The sequence below is a fragment of the Gopherus flavomarginatus genome, chromosome 4 (genome assembly GCF_025201925.1).
Source record: "Gopherus flavomarginatus isolate rGopFla2 chromosome 4, rGopFla2.mat.asm, whole genome shotgun sequence".
Taxonomy (NCBI): Eukaryota; Metazoa; Chordata; order Testudines; family Testudinidae; genus Gopherus; species Gopherus flavomarginatus.
In genome coordinates, this window is record NC_066620.1 from 121214277 (window position 1) to 121236031 (window position 21755).

General features: G+C 39.8%; 1 protein-coding gene across 2 annotated transcripts in view; it reads right to left on the minus strand.

Annotated features, from left to right (window-relative positions):
• Positions 1 to 1410: 1410 nt before the first annotated feature.
• Positions 1411 to 21755, minus strand: part of NKAIN2 (sodium/potassium transporting ATPase interacting 2) — a 788381-nt gene continuing 768036 nt past the window's right edge. The window contains exons 6-8 of one of the 2 annotated variants that reach the window (XM_050949890.1): positions 14617 to 14698; positions 11630 to 11773; positions 1411 to 4840 (exon numbers count right to left, since the gene is read on the minus strand). In XM_050949890.1, coding sequence (XP_050805847.1) covers positions 4831 to 4840; positions 11630 to 11773; positions 14617 to 14698 — 236 coding nt within the window. In that variant the 3' untranslated portion in view covers positions 1411 to 4830. The remainder of the gene's footprint in view (positions 4841 to 11629; positions 11774 to 14616; positions 14699 to 21755) is intronic. The other variant, XM_050949891.1, reaches the window with a different exon arrangement.

Sequence of the window (21755 nt, forward strand, 5' to 3'; positions counted from 1 at the left end):
AAGTTAAAATACATGCTGATATGATCCATGCGCCACACTATGATGCAACCAAACAGCTGAGAGCACCTGACAGAAGAACAGGAACACTCTTTTGCTATGAACTGATGGCCTCAGTCCAGGTTCAGTCGCATTGGTGGTCTCAGTCCAGGGTCTAGTGGAAAGATGTATGTATCACAAATCCAGTTGGCACTAATTGGTACTCTTATTGGAAGTCTGAGGATAAGGTTAGCCAGCACTTAGTCAGTATGATGCCTGTTCTGTGTATAAATAGATTATGTCAGTCTAAAGTGCATTTGTCACAAGAGCTGGATACATTTAAAAGCACATACTCTTTTCTGAAGTGTGTAGCCAGCATCCAATCTACATTATTCTCAAGTTGTAATGGAGCAATTGATACATTGCTGCCTGCAGCATATCTAACCAGTGGTGTTCTTTAATAAAATCTGGTTTAGGCTCAATGTCAATTCAGAGAAGTCCATAATTCATATATAATACTAGGGGGCTGTAATAGTAAGGGAATAACTAGAATACAAACCTGATGAATGCATGAGTCACCTTCAGCCAGATTTAACTCACTACAAGTCTTCGCAAGAACAAACTTGTTTTCTGATTAATAAAGTTTAAGAAGAAAAATACAGACAATTCATTCTCACTGAAAAATAAAAATGGTCCAGGACTTCAGGTTTGATTTTACACTCAATTTTGTATAGCATTCTGAAGGTTGTGTGTGTGAGAGAGGGTGCTTCACTGTTTTTGGGGGGCGGCCGTCAGTATTTAAAAAGATTAAAAGCATCAGTTTCAGAGTTAATAGATAAAACCCATCTAGATAAAACCAGGAAACACTGCGTATAACATTTGTAGTTTATAGTCTGGCCCAACCCCTTCCAAAATGCTACATAATAGCTGAGTACCATAACCAGCATTCTTGGACACAGATCTTGTCCTCTCACACGTCTGAAATGTATCACGTACACAGTACCTATGAGGGTATTCACAGAACAATAATAAAGAAAGGATTAAAATACCCATACAAAAGGCCACTCTTCCTAAGCAATCACCTACCTTAAGAAAACACCCTGAAGTATCCCTGAACATACTGAATAGAATTCTGTGCCACCTTTATTAAGCATGCAGTCTAAAGTAACCAATTTTTGAGAGTCCCTTGAAGTGGTTGCTTAAGACCCATTTTCATTTTATTGTGTTATTTCACTGTATGGGCAATGAAGCAGCATTTTAAAAAATGAACTGCAGTGGAAAAATCCATATTACATAGCTCCCTCTTAACTAGGATTACTTAATACAGTACTTAGCACTGCTGGTAACTGCAAACCTGTCAAAGACTTAAAATTCCTGATGAGTAGACAAAATAAAAAGACATTTTCTAAATGACATGCGTCTATTGCAGCCAGCCTTGTAAAAGAATCCTTTCAGTGTCAGGAGATAATGAAAATACATGTTACCTATTACTCAGTTAAAATGATGTCATGACCTGGCAGTTTCTTTTCAGCACTGACACATTCATGTATTGCACAGATTAGGATGGGAATCTTGTAAATTTAAAAGGAGTCCTCATTCTGTATTGTTGTTCAGCCAGGAACTGTAATCCTAATTTTCTTGCAAGTTGTGAATAGTAGCAGGGGGCCATGAACAGCTTGGAAACCTATATTTTTTTCATTTTTTTTAATGCAAATTACACTTGTAAGTAAAAAAAAAATCACTTTTGTTAAAAATACATTCAGAATGAACAAACGCAAAAAAGAAAAAAAAGACACATTTGGATTGTAACTCTTGCCTTCTGAATATTTAGCTTTATAACAAAAACCCAGCCTAGAAAAATAACATTCTTTACTGGATTTTGAGGCGGATACAGCTGTACAAATCAAAAATGTCATTCCAGATATTCTCACACTACTGTGCTCCAAACTGCTTCCAAAACATCATCCTTTAGTGTAGTAGTCAACAGTCCTGAAATACTAGTGCTTTCACTGCAACTTAAGCAGGAATATGAATGCCTACTTTATATATGTGTATATATCTCTATATACTTAGTGTATGTATACATATGTGTGTACATATGCAATATATAAATATACACACATTATTTATAATACTTAGCACTTACATAGTAATTCTAAGCACTGCACAAACATTAATTAATCCTCACAATCACTGTGTGAGGTAGTTATTATTATTCACATTTTATAGCTGGGGGAACTGAAACAGAGAGATGTTAAGGACAAACTTTTCTAACTTGGATGCCTAAAGTTAGGCTCCTAAATCTATGCTGAGGCACCTAAATAAATTGCTTGACTTTCAAAGGTGCAGAGCACTAATAGCTCCCATTCAATGTGAATGGAAAGTCAACGCAAGACATGACTGCTCATTATCCTTGAAAATCAGGCCACTATTTTGGTGCCTAAATACTAGAGATGGTCAAAAAAAATGTAAATGAAAAATGTAGTTGTGTTAAAATCAAAATGCTTCATTGGAACAATATTTTTGAGAGGAAGAAGTGAAAATGAATTGTTTTGACTTTCTCATTTTGTTTAGACATTTTGATTAATTTCATTTGGACTTTTATATTTAATTTATATACATATATAAACATTTAATTTTTAATCAAATATAAAAGTCTAAAGGAAATAAATCAATATGATGAAAACAAAGTGATTCAACAGCAACAACATGTTTCAATGGCCTCCACTCAAAATTTGTCAGATATTTTGTTTTGCAAGAAATTTCAGCTTTTTTTTCTGATTCCGAATGAAAAAAGTTTGAACTGTCGGAATTTTCCATAGAAAGGAAATTCCATTACCAGCCAGGTCTTCTAAATATAGATTTAGGGGGTCTAAATTTAGGCACCCACATAGGAATTTTTGTGAAGAAGACACCAATTCAGCCAATGACATTAAGCATGTTTTTAAGGGGTTTGCTGGTCCAGGGCCTAAGTTACTTGTCTATGGTCACATAGCTTATCAGGAACTCAGGAATTCCTGGCTCTTAGCCCCATGTTCAAGCTATAACATTATGCATCTTCCCTCAATATATGTAGGTGTGTATTATATATACATACATACATACATACATGCACACATACACACATATATAGAAAATCTTACAAAATTAATATAGTTTCTAAACCTGTCTTGTATCTTATTTTTAGTGGGGAATGCTTGTTCCACTGTCATTGTCCAGATTTATTGTTTGTGACACATTACATTCATGCATACACAGCAAAGGGCGTCAATTTCTATAGCAATGGCTAAGTAGATTTAGTGCACAGGGCAATGGTACCTATAAGCCACAGAAACTGTGAAGGTTTGGCAAGCTAGGAAAAGAGTCGCTTTGTGACGATCTTGCACCTTTCCAAACACTGAACACTCATGCCCTCAAGGACAGTGGCTGGCAGGTGCGTGTGGCAGGTGTGTGCATTTGTCTGTGCAGTTTCTGAACAAAGAAAGAATGACAATTCAAGTTCCTGAAAAGCCTGAGCAAAATATTTTTTTTCTAATGAAAGTTGCCTAAGTGCTTGAAAATACAGATCAAATTCAGAACAAAACAAATGTTCCTATGAGTTCAGAATATGTCATAAACACATTGACCTACTAGTAAAATCCCCAAAGGCATCTTGTTGCCAACTACATAACAGCACAGTTTTTTTCAGCCACAATTTTACAGGAAGATAAAATACACATTCTAACACACAACGGATCCCCAAATATACCACAAAAAAGATCTCCAATATTTCACCAATGCAGCTAGTCCCTCCCCACTCTATGCCAACCAAAACAAACCAAAGAAGTTAGATCCCTTCCGGTGCAATTAGAAAAAAGAATGCTCACTTACATAGGATTTTCAATTTAAATTAGATATAAAAGAGTAAATGTAGCTAATACATATTCAGTTGGCCTCTGTTGCTAGAAATCTGCGGATGTCTCTGTAGTTAGTAAAAGACATATTTAGAGTTAGTTATAAAAGCACCTACAGTGTGATAAATAAAAACAGTGGGGTTATGAAACACTGTTGTTTATTTCCAGTAGGTTCAGTTAGTGGTTTAATGAGGGATTCCCTTTACCCCTTTTCCCAATCCCAGAGATCAATTTCTCTTTTAAGCATTATAAATTGTTTGTTTTCTTGACCATTGTGAAGGCTCATTAGTAAAGCACTTCTCTGATGGCTGGCAGTTTTTGTATGTGGTCAGTCTGGAGCTGTTGAGCAACAAGAGCCTTATTCCCTGACACACACACAAAAAAAAGGCTTTCAGAATTAACAGCAGCAGGTTGAATCTAAAGGAAGTCGTTTCAGTAAGCCTGCACTGAGTTTCTCTGATGTGCAACTTAGTTGGGTTAAGGCAAATATGTACTTGTACAGCCTTTAGGGCAAACAACTTGCTGTCTATTGGCTTCTGTTACAAGGTCATCATGGTATTTTTTTAATATTATAATGCCTAAGGAGACTTGGTGCAAGTGGTCTCAGAAAGAACTGAATTGGACGAAATCATTTCATAACTCAAATAAGTAGGAATGAAGGTAGTAAACACAGGTAATAGCCAGCAGATGGCACCAATGCTTCTCCTTTTGAACCTTCCAAAGACCTGGCAGTTGTTTTTGTGTATTCAGAAAATCCAAGAAGGGGGTAATATGCATCTCTGGCTGTACTTGTTGGAAAGAGAGGTCGAATGCACCTTTTGTTTCTCTGTCTCAGCGTATACTCATTCTTTTTTTTTTTAAAACACAAAGGTTGTTTTTTTGCTGTTTGTAGAACACAGGGGGCCATCCTGAAACAAGTTTTTTGAAAGGTCCTTCAGCCCCCACACAGAAGTCACCTTGTTCATTTTGACCTAAAAGAGAGAGAGGGGAAAAAAAGATATTTGTAATCAACTAACAGATGGATTGATGCATCACCTCCCTCCACTTCAGGCACCCACTAGACTGCAAACATGTGCAACTAGCCTTTCCAAAACAACCTCCTGGAAACAGAGATCACTTCCTCTGCCTTAATACCCTGTTTGTATGGTCAGACAGATTGCATACCTGTGTGCACAGAAAGAAAGGACAGGCAAGTGATTTACTCAAATAATCTCTTTAGCATCTTTTAAAATATTATCAAGGTATTTGATGCAAGTTCTCAAAACCTTGATTCTGGGTAGGAGCAGTATTTAATTATGTAATCCTCTGAGGCTGCTGACCATGTGTAACCTGGAGGATGACCTGAACAATAGTAATTCAGCAAAATGCAGATGCCTTTAGGAAAAAAAAACCCCCAGTTTGGTACATAGAACAGAATGGCTGAAAAGCAGCTGCACAGTTAAGTCACCTGTGGCTACCTCAGCAAAGTAATTGTGCAAGGTTTTAGCTGCAAAGCTGCTGACTTTAGTAAGAGTCCTATGGCTAAACTTGTATTGGTACCAGTTGCTATATAGTTCAGTGGTAGTTTACCTGAGTGAAACTTTGCTTGTATTGTTTAAATTACTCAAATATAAGTCCTAATTAAGGTATTTCAGCTGAAAGAGACAATCACATGATATCATATTCATATCACTGTGATGAATTGGGCATTATGATGCTTGCTAATATCAGGGGCCCTATTCTGCTGATTAGACCTATGCCTTGCTAACATCTGCTCTTCAGACAATGTGAATGACAAAAGGGCACAATGGACTTTAGTTCTTTGATCTAATGTACGTAAAATTAGTATTCAGTCATGTAGCTGCAGATTAGGCTAGGAGACCAATACAGGCAGAGTGATTATGCAATTTCAGCAGGCGGAGGACATTGGAAACAGAGGAGGCCAAACAAACAAACTAGAGATGGATCAAACCGAGTCACTGAATCCAAACCTCCTCACTCTTTGGGGACATTTGGATCCTGATCTGAATTTCATAGCTCAGGTCCCTCCATAAAGTAAACTGCATTTAACCAAAAAGCAAAGCCTACAAATATTTCTGTGTAGCATATACATGACAGATAACTCAAAGGCTCACAGACCTAATAGAATAACAAGGAAATCTTTACTCAAGAAACAATTTCTCCAGTGCATTAGGCTTCAGGGATTTTTTTTTTGTTTCATCTCTTCTTCTCTTGAACAGACATGTTTATTGTGAACAACATAGGGAAAATCTCTCTCTATTTACTTTCTTTTCACATTGCCCACCCTCCGACGTTCTCCCAGGGCAATGATCACACAGTGCAGAACCGTGTTCCAAAACTCAAAATATTTTTTTAGGACTGTCAAGTGATTAAAAAAATTAATTGCGATTAATCACACTGTTAAACAATAATAGAATACCATTTATTTAAATATTTTGAGTGTTTTCTACATTTTCAAATATATTGATTTCAATTACAACACATAATACAAAGTGTAGAGTGCTCACTGTATATTTATTTTTGATTACAAGTATTTGCACTGTAAAAAAACAAAAAATAGTATTTTGCAATTCATCTAATACAAGTATTGGAGTCAAATCTCTTTATCATGAAAGTTGAATTTACAAATGTAGAATTATGCACAAAAAACTGCATTCAAAAATAAAACAATGTAAATTTTTAGAGCCTGCAGTCTACTCAGTCCTACTTCTTGTTCAGCTAATCACTCAGACGAACAAGTTTGTTTACATTCGCAGAATATAACACTGCCTGCTTCTTGTTTACAAAGTCACTTGAAAGTGAGAACAGGTGTTCTCATGGCACTGTTGTAGCTGGCATCTCAAGATATTTACACACCAGATATTTACACACCAGATGCACTAAAGATTCATATGTCCCTTCATGCTTCAACCACCATTCCAGGGGACATGCTCAATAAAAATCCAAAGCAGTGTGGACCAGCGCATGTTCATTTTCATTATGAGTCAGATGCCACCAGCAGAAGGTTGATTTTCTTTTTCGGTGGTTTGGTTTCTGTAGTTTCCGCATTGGAGTGATGCTCTTTTAAGACTTCTGAAAGCATGCTCCACACCTTGTCCCTCTCAGATTTTGGAAGACACTTAGATTCTTAAACCTTGGGTTGAGTGCTGTAGCTATCTTTAGAAATCTAACATTGGTACCTTTTTTACGTTTTGTGAAATCTGCAGTGAAAGTGTTCTTAAAATGAACACGTGCTGGGTCATTATCTGAGACTGCTATAACATGAAATATACGGCAGAATTCCGGTAAAACAGAGCAGGGGACATACAATTCTCCCCCAAGGAGTTCAGTCACAAATTTAATTAACACATTATTTTTGTAACAAGCATCATCAGCATGGAAGCATGTCCTCTGGAATGGTGGCTGAAGCATGAAGGGGCATATGAATGTTTAGCATAGCTGACACGTAAATACCTTGCAGTACCAGCTATAAAAGTGCCATGCAAATGCCTGTCCTCACTTTCTGGTGACATTGTAAATAAGAAGAGGGTGGCATTGTCTCTTGTAAATGTAAACAAACTTGTTAGCTTTAGTGATTGGCTGAACAAGAAGTAGGACTGAGTGGACTTGTAGGCTCTGAAGTTTTACATTGTTTTGTTTTTGAGTGCAGTTATGTAACAAAAAAATCTACATTTGTAAGTTGCACTTTCATGACAGAGATTGCACTACAGTACTTGTACGAGGTGAATTGAAAAATACTATTTCTTTGTAATCAAAAATAATATACACTTTGATTTCAATTTCAACACAATACGATATACGGGAGGAACTTGTTGAGAATTTGAAAGTAGAAGGAAGCTTGGGTGAAAGTGATCATGAAATCATAGAATTTGCAATTCTAAGGAAGGGTAGAAGGGAGTACAGCAGAATAGAGACAATGGATTTCAGGAAGGCGGATTTTGGTAAGCTCAGAGAGCTGATAGGCAAGGTCCCATGGGAATTAAGACTGAGGGGAAAAACAACTGAGGAAAGTTGGCAGTTTTTCAAAGGGACGCTATTAAGGGCCCAAAAGCAAGTTATTCCGATGGTTAGGAAAGATAGAAAATGTGGCAAAAGACCACCTTGGCTTACCCTTGAGATCTTGCGTGACCTACAAAACAAAAAGGCGTCATATAAAAAATGGAAACTAGGTCAGATCACGAAGGATGAATATAGGCAAATAACACAGGAATGCAGAGGCAAGATTAGAAAAGCAAAGGCACAAATGAACTCAAACTAGCTATGGGAATAAAGGGAAACAAGAAGACTTTTTATCAATACATTAGAAGCAAGAGGAAGACTAAGGACAGGGTAGGCCCACTGCTCAATGAGGAGGGGGTAACAGTAACAGGAGACTTGGAAATGGCAGAGATGCTTAATGACTTCTTTGTTTCGGTCTTCACTGAGAAGTCTGAAGGAATGTCTAGTATAGTGAATGCTTACGGGAAGAGGATAGGTTTAGAAGAGAAAATAAGGAAAGAGCAAGTAAAAAATCACTTAGAAAAGTTAGATGCCTGCAAGTCACCAGGGCCTGATGAAATGCATCCTAGAATACTCAAGGAGTTAATGGAAGAGGTATCTGAGCCTCTAGCTATTATCTTTGGGAAATCATGGGAGACGGGGGAGATTCCAGAAGACTGGAAGGGGGCAAATATAGTGCCCATCTATAAAAAGGGAAATAAAAACAACCCAGGAAACTACAGACCAGTTAGTTTAACTTCTGTGCCAGGGAAGATAATGGAGCAGGTAATCAAAGAAATCATCTGCAAACACTTGGAAGGTGGTAAGGTGATAAGGAATAGCCAGCATGGATTTGTAAAGAACAAATCATGTCAAACTGATCTGATAGCGTTCTTTGATAGGATAACGAGCCTTGTGGATAAGGGAGAAGCGGTGGATGTGGTATACCTAGACTTTAGTAAGGCATTTGATACAGTCTCGCATGATATTCTTATAGATAAGCTAGGAAAGTACAATTTAGATGGGGCTACTATAAGGTGGGTGCATAACTGGCTGGATCACCGTACTCAGAGAGTAGTTGTTAATGGCTCCCAATCCTGCTGGAAAGGTATAACAAGTGGGGTTCCGCAGGGTTCTGTTTTGGGACCGGTTCTGTTCAATATCTTCATCAACGATTTAGATGTTGGCATAGAAAGTACACTTATTAAGTTTGCAGACGATACCAAACTGGGAGGGATTGCAACTGCTTTGGAGGACAGGGTCAAAATTCAAAATGATCTGGACAAATTGGAGAAATGGTCTGAGGTAAACAGGATGAAGTTCAATAAAGATAAATGCAAAGTGCTCCACTTAGGAAGGAACAATCAGTTTCACACATACAGAATGGGAAGAGACTGTCTAGGAAGGAGTATGGCAGAAAGAGATCTAGGGTCATAGTGGACCACAAGCTTAATATGAGTCAACAGTGTGATACTGTTGCAAAAAAAGCAAACATGATTCTGGGATGCATTAACAGGTGTGTTGTAAACAAGACACGAGAAGTCATTCTTCCGCTTTACTCTGCCCTGTTTAGGCCTCAACTGGAGTATTGTGTCCAGTTCTGGGCACCACATTTCAAGAAAGATGTGGAGAAATTGGAGAGGGTCCAGAGAAGAGCAACAAGAATGATTAAAGGTCTTGAGAACATGACCTATGAAGGAAGGCTGAAGGAATTGGGTTTCTTTAGTTTGGAAAAGAGAAGACTGAGAGGGGACATGATAGCAGTTTTCAGGTATCTAAAAGGGTGTCATCAGGAGGAGGGAGAAAACTTGTTCACCTTAGCCTCCAATGATAGAACAAGAAGCAATGGGCTTAAACTGCAGCAAGGGAGATTTAGGTTGGACATTAGGAAAAAGTTCCTAACTGTCAGGGTAGTTAAACACTGGAATAGATTGCCTAGGGAAGTTGTGGAATCTCCATCTCTGGAGATATTTAAGAGTAGGTTAGATAAATGTCTATCAGGGATGGTCTAGACAGTATTTGGTCCTGCCATGAGGGCAGGGAACTGGACTCGATGACCTCTCGAGGTCCCTTCCAGTCCTAGAGTCTATGAGTCTATGAGAGTCTATATATGAAAATATAGAAAAACATCCAAAAAATTTAATAAATTTCAATTGGTATTCTATTGTTTAACAGTGTGATTAAAACTGCTATTAATCACATTTTTTTTAATTGCAATGAATTTCTTTGAGTTAATCGCATGAGTTAACTGTGATTAATCAACAGCTCTAATTTTTTTTTATTTCACTGGCACTTATTCCAGTGCCACTGAGCAACTCCTAGTGTGCAGTTTGCCTTCTAGGCTAGTTCTTCCATTTTTGGACTATTCATTTCCCTCGCCTTATCATGCAAAGCTTGTGAGCACACTCCTGTCCTATTGTCTGAAAGTGGGCACTGGCATCTTCAACACAGAATGCCTGAAGCTGCATTGTGGGGTATCAGCTGTGTTAGCCTGGGACGGATGTACACCTCTACCCTGACATAACATGACCTGATATAACATGAATTCAGATATAACACGGTAAAGCAGCGCTCCAGGGTGGGCAGGGCTGCATGCTCTGGCGGATCAAAGCAAGTTCAATATAACGCGGTTTAATCTATAACGCAGTAAGATTTTTGGGCTTCCAAGGACAGCGTTATATCAGGGTAGAGGTGTGTATGGACACCAGCTCTGTTTGGTTCTATTTAGACTGCATGTTTTTGGGCGGCTTTTATAGCCTATTTCTATGGTCAGACAGTTTGTAAACGAGTATGACTAGGAAGGAAGGAAAGGAAAATGATTTGTACACAACTGCCTGTGTTTTGAGTCTTGTGCAGCATGGAGCACATTGCCGGCACTTAAATAATAAACATAATAGATATTTAGAATACAAATAAAAATTCAGGTTGATGGAATTCTCTTATCATAATCCAAAAAATCAATCGGTTCCTGTGAACAACTTGCTGGTGAAGGCTAAGAAATACCTTGGAACTGCACAAATGTAAGATTTGTGAGGTTTCCTTATATGATCAAAAATGTTAAATATGTGGGGATGAATCTCTGCACTCATTATTGAAATCCGTGCTGTAATCCACAATTCAACAAACTTTATGGGCACCACACAGGAGCAGCCATACTCAGATTAGATCCCTGAACGTTTATATTGTCAGAGAAGAAAGTATGTCCTCCTTTGCTTTTGCACAGTGCCTAACACAATTGTACCCTCACCCTGATTGGAGCCAACAGGTGCTACTACAACATAAATAACAAACAAATATCTGCCTCTGATACCCAGTACTACAGAGGAAGGCCACCTCTCTTCTCTCTCTGCATAGACACAATGGTGCATATCCTCAGGTCCAGCTGAGCTGCATTCAGTGCAAAAATGGAGAAAGGAGACTGCATAGGTGGCCTTAAGTCACCTTTATACACCCTTTATACCTCGCATAAACTAGAGCAACCTTAAAGATACTTTAATTTTGGTCAGGCTGTCCATAGCTCCAAGGGTTTATTTCAGCAGCCTCGGAGCACTGCATATAGGAATGCCCAAACTATACTCCCTCTCTACTAGGAACCTTCCTTGCAACTGGCGGCCAGGAAGGTGGATGGTGTTGGAGTTTCTAAGGCAGCTCTGCACAACCTGAAGATTTCCTCAAAATGGATTAATCTAGTCCAATGTATTTAGCTAATTCCTGCAAGTGATGAAATTATACATACTTGGAAGAGTGGGATTTGATTAACCATATATGTCCAGAAAACATACCGCCTTGTGCTGTGATCCTGGAAGATTTCTGAAACTAAGCAGCACTGGGATGGATAGGGGACCTCCAAGGAAGTGCTCAATGCTGCTGGAAGTGGTGTTGCTGATTCAATAGATGGTGCTCTTTCCTCTAGTTCAGTGCTGAGCCTAGAACCCAACATGGTGTTAAGGGGAACTGTGATGTTTTCATATAAGTTACAAAATTTAGGTCTTGATCACTTGTGGTCAATAATAAGCCCATGGTTTGTGCATGATTTCAGTTTAGGCAAGGGGAATATAATTGCCCAAGTCAGAATTTGACCTGCATAGTAATCCTCGTTGGCAAACCACATTCTGAGTTGAGCAACTACTCCCCTGCAGTTTAAACTGAACTCACTATTCTTTTTCATGTTTCTTCCTGCACCGTTGTGTTGTGTTTCTGTGCACTTTAAACAGCTCCTACATTCCAACCCAGAGATGGTTGTATTTCGCTGACAGCATATTTGGCAATATGTGCATATCCTTTACCTACTTCACAGGGGTCCTGAGGAGTGTTGATTGTTTGTAAAACAAAGAAATCATCTTGGCCACACACGGTAGTGTGAAGTCTAGCTATTTTAAAATTACTTTTCCTTTGAATCCTATGGGGTTAATATTTGGGTGACCAGATGTCCCAATTTTATAGGGACAGTCCCGATATTTGGGGCTTTTTCTTATATAGGCTCCTATTACCGCCCACCCCCATCCCGATTTTTCACACTCGCTGTCTGGTCACCCTAGTTAATATCGCTGTTCTCCAGTAGACAAGAGCCATGGGAAAACTAAAGATACCAATAAAGCTTTAAAGCAGCCTCAAGTAGTCTTCTGTTATCATTTCAGGGATGCAATTTCCACTAAGTATTATCTTAAAAAGTGCTACAAGCTAGTCAAACTGCAGTTTGATTAAACTGGAATTTGAATTTGTCACTCCACTAGCTAATGATCTGCCCACGTTAACAGAGCTGAAGGCAAGGCATTGCTCCAGGATACACATGTGTGTGTGCTCCTAGCCTGCCCCTGCAATATGCAGTATAAGGCTGTTGCCACACGCTGTCAAAGATGGTTAAACATTGCAGGTAGAAATTCTATAGAACCTTGATCAAATACTGTACAGTGAGAGGGAAACATTACATGTCTTTGTTTGACTGTCAGTGGGACATGACAATATGCCTTCTCTGGGTTTATTGGAAACAACATCAGCTTACATACTGATTTCTGTCTGTTAGTGCAAAGAAATCACCTACATTCTCGCAAGAAAGCAGTACTGCCATAAAACAGAATTCAGTTTTAAAGGTTCATCATATTTTTCTTTGTCTCGGCTACATGCTTTAAAATTTATATTGGCTTCTCTTTTCTATAGCTCCAGTGTTCCTTCCACTCAGTGTTAGCAGGCTCCGTAAATGCAATCAACTACTCTTGAAGAAGGAACACTGAGAATGGGATAATATCTCAGCCAGAGGGCTCCATATGTTGATGACAATGTATAGTACACTGAGAAAGAAATAGGATTAGAATTGTTCTAAGTACCTATGAGCCACACAGAGTACAAGGAAGGAAATAACATTTTCTAAATGTACAACATGATGCCCAAAGTGCAGGTGAAAAATCTTTGAGCACATACAGATGGGAAGCTGACGCTGGGCTGGAATGGGAGCTATGCACTACTGTAATTTAAATCTGTTAAAATCCCCCCAGAAACTAGCATGCTTCACCAAGGGACAAGTTCTGAGCATCCTCCCAGTATGAGGTCCACAACCAGTAAAGGAGTAAATACCAGACCCACATAAATAATAATGGCTGCTCATTCATCAGCAGATTTCCTTTTAAAAAAGTAATTACAAGATTTAGTTAAATGTTTCCATTACGGTTTGAATGGGTATTAGGGTTGAACTGATGTTGCCTAGTTATGTTTAGTTCTCTCCTTCAGTACAAATGATTGGAAGAGAAAAGGGACAAAGGAAATGATGCCCTCTTGCAAGTCACCACATGCCATACTTTCACCTAATGAGCTTGTGATATTAAACAAACGCCCAGAGTTACACCTTTGCATTGCAGTGAGGCAAGATTCACCTGGGCAGTAATGAATCTGTGACTTGCTTTCTGCTTGGCACTAGCACAGGTGATGTTTGTAAATCATTGCCATGTTGCAGTCTAAGGATGAGCAGGAACTTCAGTGTAAATCTGCTCCAGTCTTGTGCTTTTGCTGACATTTTCTTTTCCACTCAACCCCAAAATGTATCAGCTTGTATTTCTAGGCAGTGGAGGGAACTGTCACTCGCACAGAATAGTCAAAATATACTATCCTAGTTAAACTGATTTCAAAAGCAACATGCCAGTAAAATAAAGAAAACAGATGTGAGGAGAACAAAGAAAGTAGAGGGACACCTCAAAGAATAGATGCTCTACTGAGAGAAATGCTAACTATGTTTGCTGCATAATATGTTTCTAAACCTCTGATAAACTTAGCTAAAATCACTGGGCCAAATCCTTAGTCAGATTTTACTCAGTACTTGTCTACACATATAGCACTGCACTAGTGCACTGTAGCACTTGGTGAAGATGCTACCTACACCAACAAGGAGCTTCTCCCATTGGTGTGGTTAATCCACCTCCCTGAGAGGTGGTAGCTATGTTGATGGTAGAAACCCTCCTGTCGACACAGCATGTCTACACCAGGAGTTTGGTGTAGACTGTAGTATAGACCAAGTCTCAGTCTGCCTGAGGGAGGTTAGTAAAATCCATATCAGGACATCAGTTTTATTAAAACAAATATGACACATGGTATCCCACCACAAGAAATCATTATGTTGCAAAAAAGGCTAATGTTAGCGATTAAGTGCAGAACTTGAATTCAGTCTATCAAGAAAGGTGTCTGCCTAACCTGAATTTTTAAGACATGTAATCTTTCAGTTTAATAATCCTTTAATATCTGCCTAGCACTCCATAGATTATCTCAGAAGTTAAGTACTTACATATACATGGGCTGTAGCTGTAAATGAGATGTCTTCTGTGGACCTTGATAGCCGTAAGAGTCAAATCCACCTATGAAATCAACTGAAAGAGGGGAAAATTGCTTTCATTAGCAATATCTTTTCAGAAGAGATAGGCACTATCATTCAAGAACACAGATTACATTCCACACAGATTACTTTGGACAGACCCCCTAATAATCTATCTACTAAAATTGGTGACTAATTGTATAGAGGGTGGGTGGGTGGGGTAAATGGGGGAGGAGATGAAGTGTCTTTAGAGGCAGAAAATGAGGGATTTATAAAATCCATCTACACCAGAGAGAATAATGCATCACTCTTTCCTCAAGCAGATCACCTTATTGAAGTATAAAATTACATTTTATCTGGATATTACAAATGCTGCAAACCATTTATTTAGGCATGGATGCAATGCAACTGACTGTGATTATTGTGTCAAGCTCACTGACATACTCTGGTTCAGTGGTCCGCAGAGAAAGCATATCGATCCTGTTCTGTTTGAGAGACAGAAGTTGCTCTGATTCCCTGCTTTGACATTTGGGTTGAAATGCAGAGACAGAGCCTTAGAACAATTTGTCTGAGCATTGGAGACGGGACTTCACAGATCTAAGGATACTCCAAATACAGTAGAGGTCTATGAGTGGGGGTTATTTTCTAATTCATACCACTGCCTACCCATGTTTATTTATTTTATATCATTTCTGGGACAATACAGTCACATCTGAGTCAGAGACTCCCAGTTTCCCATACTCAAGCGCTTTCTTTTAAATGGTGAAATATGAGGTCTTTGTATCTTACTTAACTGTAGCCCTCATATATATTTGGATGCTATTTCCATGAAATAGTCTAACCTACATATTGTATACTAGAGCGGTATGAATAACTGGATCTACTTCAACAGAAGAGATTGAGAGATACCCACCCCAGAGTAGCTCATAGTCTGGTGGTTAGACCCTGCTTCAGAGTGAGGATTTGAACCTGCATCTCCCACATCCCAGGTGAGTGCCCTAACCATTGGGCTATTAGGTAAAAAGGGATCACCTCCCATCATCCTCATTTTGTTAATGGAGCCTAAATCCTCTGGTGACTCTAGTCTGCAATATCAGAGAGATTTAACATTTAGATAAACCATTTTGGCATTTCCATTTTTTTTAGTTTCAACTGAAACAATTCACCAAAATCTACATGAATTCATGAAATGGTATGAGCCAAATCTTCATTTTTCAGCAAAATAAATTTCAGCCAAAAAATTTCACCTAGCTCTAGTGTACACCACTTTGATGTTACTTAGCAAGAGAGAAGGCAAAGCCGGAAAGTTCAGATCTGGAACTGTATTTCCCCTAAGTACTGGGATGTCCCTGAGCAAACTATGATTCTGAAGGTAACTGTGATTCTGTGATTCAGAAAGTAGCAAATTACTCTCTAATACAGGAAAGTCCCTTCTGATAAGAATGCAATAATAAAATTAGAGTTCACATGTCATTCCTTTTATAATTCACAAATCTGAATTTGAGATCTTTCACAGTGGACAACCTAAATACTGCATCCCACAACACATCATTATGAAGAGCTTTCTCTCTAGGATAAACATTAATATATAATCATACTTAAACATACATATATCCACTTTCCAAAAACTCTAAACTATCCTTTTCGTAGGGCCATACCCTTACCTCTAGCCACGCACGACCTGGGCACGAACTCACCAGCTCTTAGGAAACTCCAACTAGTACAGACAGGACCGGTGCAAGGGGTTTTAGTGCCCTAGGTGCACGGCCATTTCGCCACCCCCTGGCTCCGGTGGTGCTGCCGCAGTTGTGCCCGCGGGAGGTCCACCGGAGCTGTGGGAGCAACGGACCGTCCACAGGAATGCCTGTGGCAGCTCCACTGGAGCCGTGGGAACAGGGAACCCTCCGCAGGCATGACTGCGGCAGGTCAACCGGAGCTGCCTGCCGCCCCCTCCCCTGGCAAAATGCCACTTCCTAATAATCCTGGCGCCCTAGGCGATTGCCTAGGCCGCCTAAATGGAAACGCCGGCCCTGAGTACAGAACACTACAGCACAGCTCCTTAGGAACACAGGCTAGTGTGAATACATCAGGCCTATCCTTTACTCTCTACGCTGGTGTCCCATAGAAAATTGATTCAAGTTAAAGATCTTGAGCCTTATCTTCAAGGTGCCCAATGGTCTAGGCCTACGATCAGCAACTTTTGGCATGCAGCCCATCAGGGAAATCCACTGGCGGGCCGGAATGGTTTGTTTACCTGCAGCGTTTGCAGGTTCGGCCGATCATAGCTCCCACTGGCTGTGGTTTGCCGTTCCAGGCGAATGGGGGCTGCGGGAAGTGGCAGTCAGCACATCCTTTGACCCACGCCACTTCCCGCAGCCCCCATTGGCCTGGAACAATGAACTGCGGCCAGTGGGAGCTGTGATCGACCCGAACCTGTGGACACTGCAGGTCAACAAACCATCCCGGCCCACCAGCGGATTTCCCTGACGAGCCGTGTGCCAAAGGTTGCCGATCCCTGGTTTAGGCCCAGTGTATAAGATCACCTAAAGCTCTGGAAAAAGGCCTTGGTGGACAACTTTGCTCCTCTGGCATAATGGTGCTTTCATCCATAAGGGTAAAGATCATCTGTACAAGGGACAAAAGTTTCTTGAGGGTTGGTCCAAGTGCAATGAACTCCCCCAAGAACTAAGGACCATCTCAAACCTCACTATCTTCCACTTCAAGAGCAAGGCAAACTTCTTCATTTTGCCTTCTCCTACATAAACACATAATAGTATGTACATTAAAAAACAAATCAAAGCAACAACTCCCCCCCCCATGCCAACACCCAAATCCCTATCAAAACAAAACACTCTACTGCATTCACAATTCTTCTTTTGGTGAGAGGATGAGAGAGAGGATGAACTACATGCCACAGATGTTAGTTGCATTGTTTAATGCACTTAGATACTATGGTGATGGGGGTAGAATAAGAAGCAGTATAGACTAGAACATAAGTAATCCCACTGAAATTAATGGAACTACTTATTAAGTGAGGTGCTATTCAGCATGAGCAGAGCCAGCCCCATCTAGCCCATAATTAAGACCATTTATACTGCAAAAAGGAGTAACAAAGACTATAGCTTCTTCAACTTAAATGGATTTTAGTGTGGATTACAGAGCTCTATGTTCACACTGCCCGGTCTTCTACTGTAGCCCATTCAATTGATATATAGTGCACCTTATGTATGTGTGACTTCCTACTTACACCTGTTAAGGCACACATCTGCACTCCCCTTACATCAGCTCTATATACTGCAACCATTAACACAGTACACTACAAATGAGGTTCCTAGATGCAGCCCTTGCACAGTGAATATAATCCTCCTCCCGGAGCATACAGTCACAACGCTAACTTTGTGACATAATTATTTCCATGGGAAGAGTCACATGTAATAAACACAGGATTGAGATTTAAGAAGGACATGAATGAGCTCTTATCCCACAGATACGTTCCAAGATAAGGGTGACACAGGCCTTTCCTGGTTCATCTTGTAGTGAATTGCTTTTTTGTATAAATGTTCTCTTTTTCCGCCTTGACCTTCTGAACAAAGAATTCGGAAAACAAGCTGTCTGGGCTAGATTTTCCACTGTTTTAAATCAGCATAGCTCCACTAGATCTTTGCCAATTCAAGTCAGCTGGGAGGACCTGTCCCTCTATATAGTATGTGTGTGTGTTTTCAGATATATGTGGTAACATAAAGTTGTACCCTATAAGTAATGACAAAATGACTCTGTCACAGGCAGGGAGGCTCTGTTTTGAAGACACAAGAAGAAATATTTTGAGGGAGTTTCTAGGTTCTTTCCCAGAAAACTAAACCAAAATGTTCAGAAAAAAATTCCCAGCAATAAAAGGAGTTTGTGTGCCTATTATCTCTGCATGGCCGTGTGTCCCGGTCTTTTGCCCTGTTGCACAAAGGAAACGCAGGGTGTAAACAGGCCAGATTACAAAGTGATATAAACAAGATGGGCCTATAGAGACAGCTCTGTTTTAAGCAGACAGTACAGACTCCCCAGTTGTATATCCAGATGATGGTCGGGGAGAGAATATGATTGTGACCTTGTTAAAGGAATACAATGACTCCTTACGTACAACAACAGTGCTGCAAGTGAACTAGGAATGGTGGGTATATGATATTAACTCTTATGCAGAGAATGCCTATAATTTCTTTGCAGCACATTTTCTTCATCAAGGCAGCATCTCAGTTAGCTCTGCAAAGCTTGTGGTGCCCAGACTGTGCTAAAAGCTCCCAATGGATTTTGAGTTAGTTCCTCAAAGTATGCAAAATGCTGCCCTTTCTGCTGGGCATTTTATCCTGGCTGTGCCTGAAAGGTCACTAAAAGTGTCATACTACAGATACACTCCTGGCAGCAGTAACATGAGATGAATAAAATAAGCCTCATTAGCTGAATCATTACAGATGTTTCAATTCCTAACCTTATCCATCAAACACATTTTTGCCTACTGTATTTTACTTTTATCTTGTATATCATCATTACCAAACTCAGGTCTTTAATCATGTTTTGCCTTCATAAACACACACACATAATCCTACTCACATACCATATCAACAGATGAGATATACTGAGAGGCTTGCCTGAAATCTGGTAATGGAACATTTAACAATGAATAGCTCACTCCATTTTGTGAGTCTGAATCTCTTTCTTGCCTTGCTGATACTAACCTGCTCCTTGTTATAAGGTCAGGTTTACAAAAGCACCATAAACTCTTTCTAGGATATAACTGGGGAAGTCATGTAATTAAAATTGGTTATGGCTCAAAATAATGGACATGTTTTCTATTAATACACCCACTAAAGACCTGATCTTGTAATCCTGGCACATAGTCAAAACTCCCATTGAAGTCAATAGGAGCTTTGAATTTGTCTCAGTCTGTAGGATGGGATCGTAAATCTGAATTCAGTGTTCAACTTCAGTTGCTGGACATTTGTTGGTGTGCAAAGAGCCTATTTAGCTGGGATGTGTAGATCTGAACAGAAGGGGCCCCGTTTATATAAAAGAGTGAGGAGTTTCTACCAAGACCAGCAGGGAGGAACAAAGACATAAGCAGATAGAGAAGTAGGCAGGAAATAAATAATGTGGTATAATGTAGCAAAATGATGCACATGCAGAAAAAAGGGAAGAATATTAAAAGAAAACTCAGGTGACCGGACGTCCCACTCCAGCAAATAATACAAATGGCTTCAGTAGAGCTATGGCAATTTATACCAGCTTAGGATCTGATCCAAGAAGTTTAACAAGCACAGATAGGTAAGCTCAGAGAGCTGATAAGTAAGGTCCCATGGGAATCAAGACTGAGGGGAAAAACAACTGAGGAGAGTTGGCAGTTTTTCAAAGGGACACTATTAAGAGCCCAAAAGCAAGCTATTCCGATGGGTAGGAAAGATAGAAAATGTGGCAAAAGACCACCTTGGCTTAACCACGAGATCTTGCATGGCCTACAAAATAAAAAGGAGTCATATAAAAAATGGAAACTAGGTCAGATTACGAAGGATGAATATAGGCAAATAACACAGGAATGCAGGGGCAAGATTAGAAAGGCAAAGGCACAAAATGAGCTCAAACTAGCTATGGGAATAAAGGGAAACAAGACGCCTTTTTATCAATACATTAGAAGCAAGAGGAAGACCAAGGACAGGATAGGCCCACTGCTCAGTGAGGAGGGAGAAACAGTAACAGGAAACTTGGAAATGGCAGAGATGCTTAATGACTTCTTTGTTTCGGTCTTCACTGAGAAGTCTGAAGGAATGTCTAACATAGTGAATGCTTATGGGAAGGGGGTCGGTTTAGAAGATAAAATAAAAAAAGAGCAAGTTAAAAATCACTTAGAAAAGTTAGATGCCTGCAAGTCACCAGGGCCTGATGAAATGCATCCTAGAATACTCAAGGAGTTAATAGAGGAGGAATCTGAGCCTCTAGCTATTATCTTTGGAAAGTCATGGGAGACGGGAGAGATTCCAGAAGACTGGAAAAGGGCAAATATAGTGCCCATCTATAAAAAGGGAAATAAAAACAACCCAGGAAACTACAGACCAGTTAGTTTAACTTCTGTGCCAGGGAAGATAATGGAGCAAGTAATTAAAGAAATCATCTGCAAACGCTTGGAAGGTGGTAAGGTGATAGGGAATGGCCAGCATGGATTTGTAAAGAACAAATCGTGTCAAACCAATCTGATAGCTTTCTTTGATAGGATAACAAGCCTTGTGGATAAGGGAGAAGCGGTGGATGTGGTATACCTAGACTTTAGTAAGGCATTTGATACGGTCTCACATGATATCCTTATCGATAAACTAGGCAAATACAATTTAGATGGGGCTACTATAAGGTGGGTGCATAACTGGCTGGATAACCATACTCAGAGAGTAGTTATTAATGGCTCCCAATCCTGCTGGAAAGGTATAACAAGTGGGGTTCTGAAGGGGTCTGTTTTGGGACCAGCTCTGTTCAATATCTTCATCAACGACTTAGATGTTGGCATAGAAAGTACGCTTATTAAGTTTGCAGACGATACCAAACTGGGAGGGATTGCAACTGCTTTGGAGGACAGGGTCAAAATTCAAAATGATCTGGACAAATTGGAGAAATGGTCTGAGGTAAACAGGATGAAGTTCAATAAAGACAAATGCAAAGTGCTCCACTTAGGAAGGAACAATCAGTTTCACACATACAGAATGGGAAGAGACTGTCTAGGAAGGAGTATGGCAGAAAGAGATCTAGGGGTCATAGTGGACCACAAGCTAAATATGAGTCAACAGTGTGATACTGTTGCAAAAAAAGCAAACATGATTCTGGGATGCATTAACAGGTGTGTTGTAAACAAGACACGAGAAGTCATTCTTCCACTCTACTCTGCACTGGTTAGGCCTCAACTAGAGTATTGTGTCCAGTTCTGGGCACCGCATTTCAAGAAAGATGTGGACAAATTGGAGAGGGTCCAGAGAAGAGCAACAAGAATGACTAAAGGTCTTGAGAACATGACCTATGAAGGAAGGCTGAAAGAATTGGGTTTATTTAGTTTGGAAAAGAGAAGACTGAGAGTGGGCATGATAGCA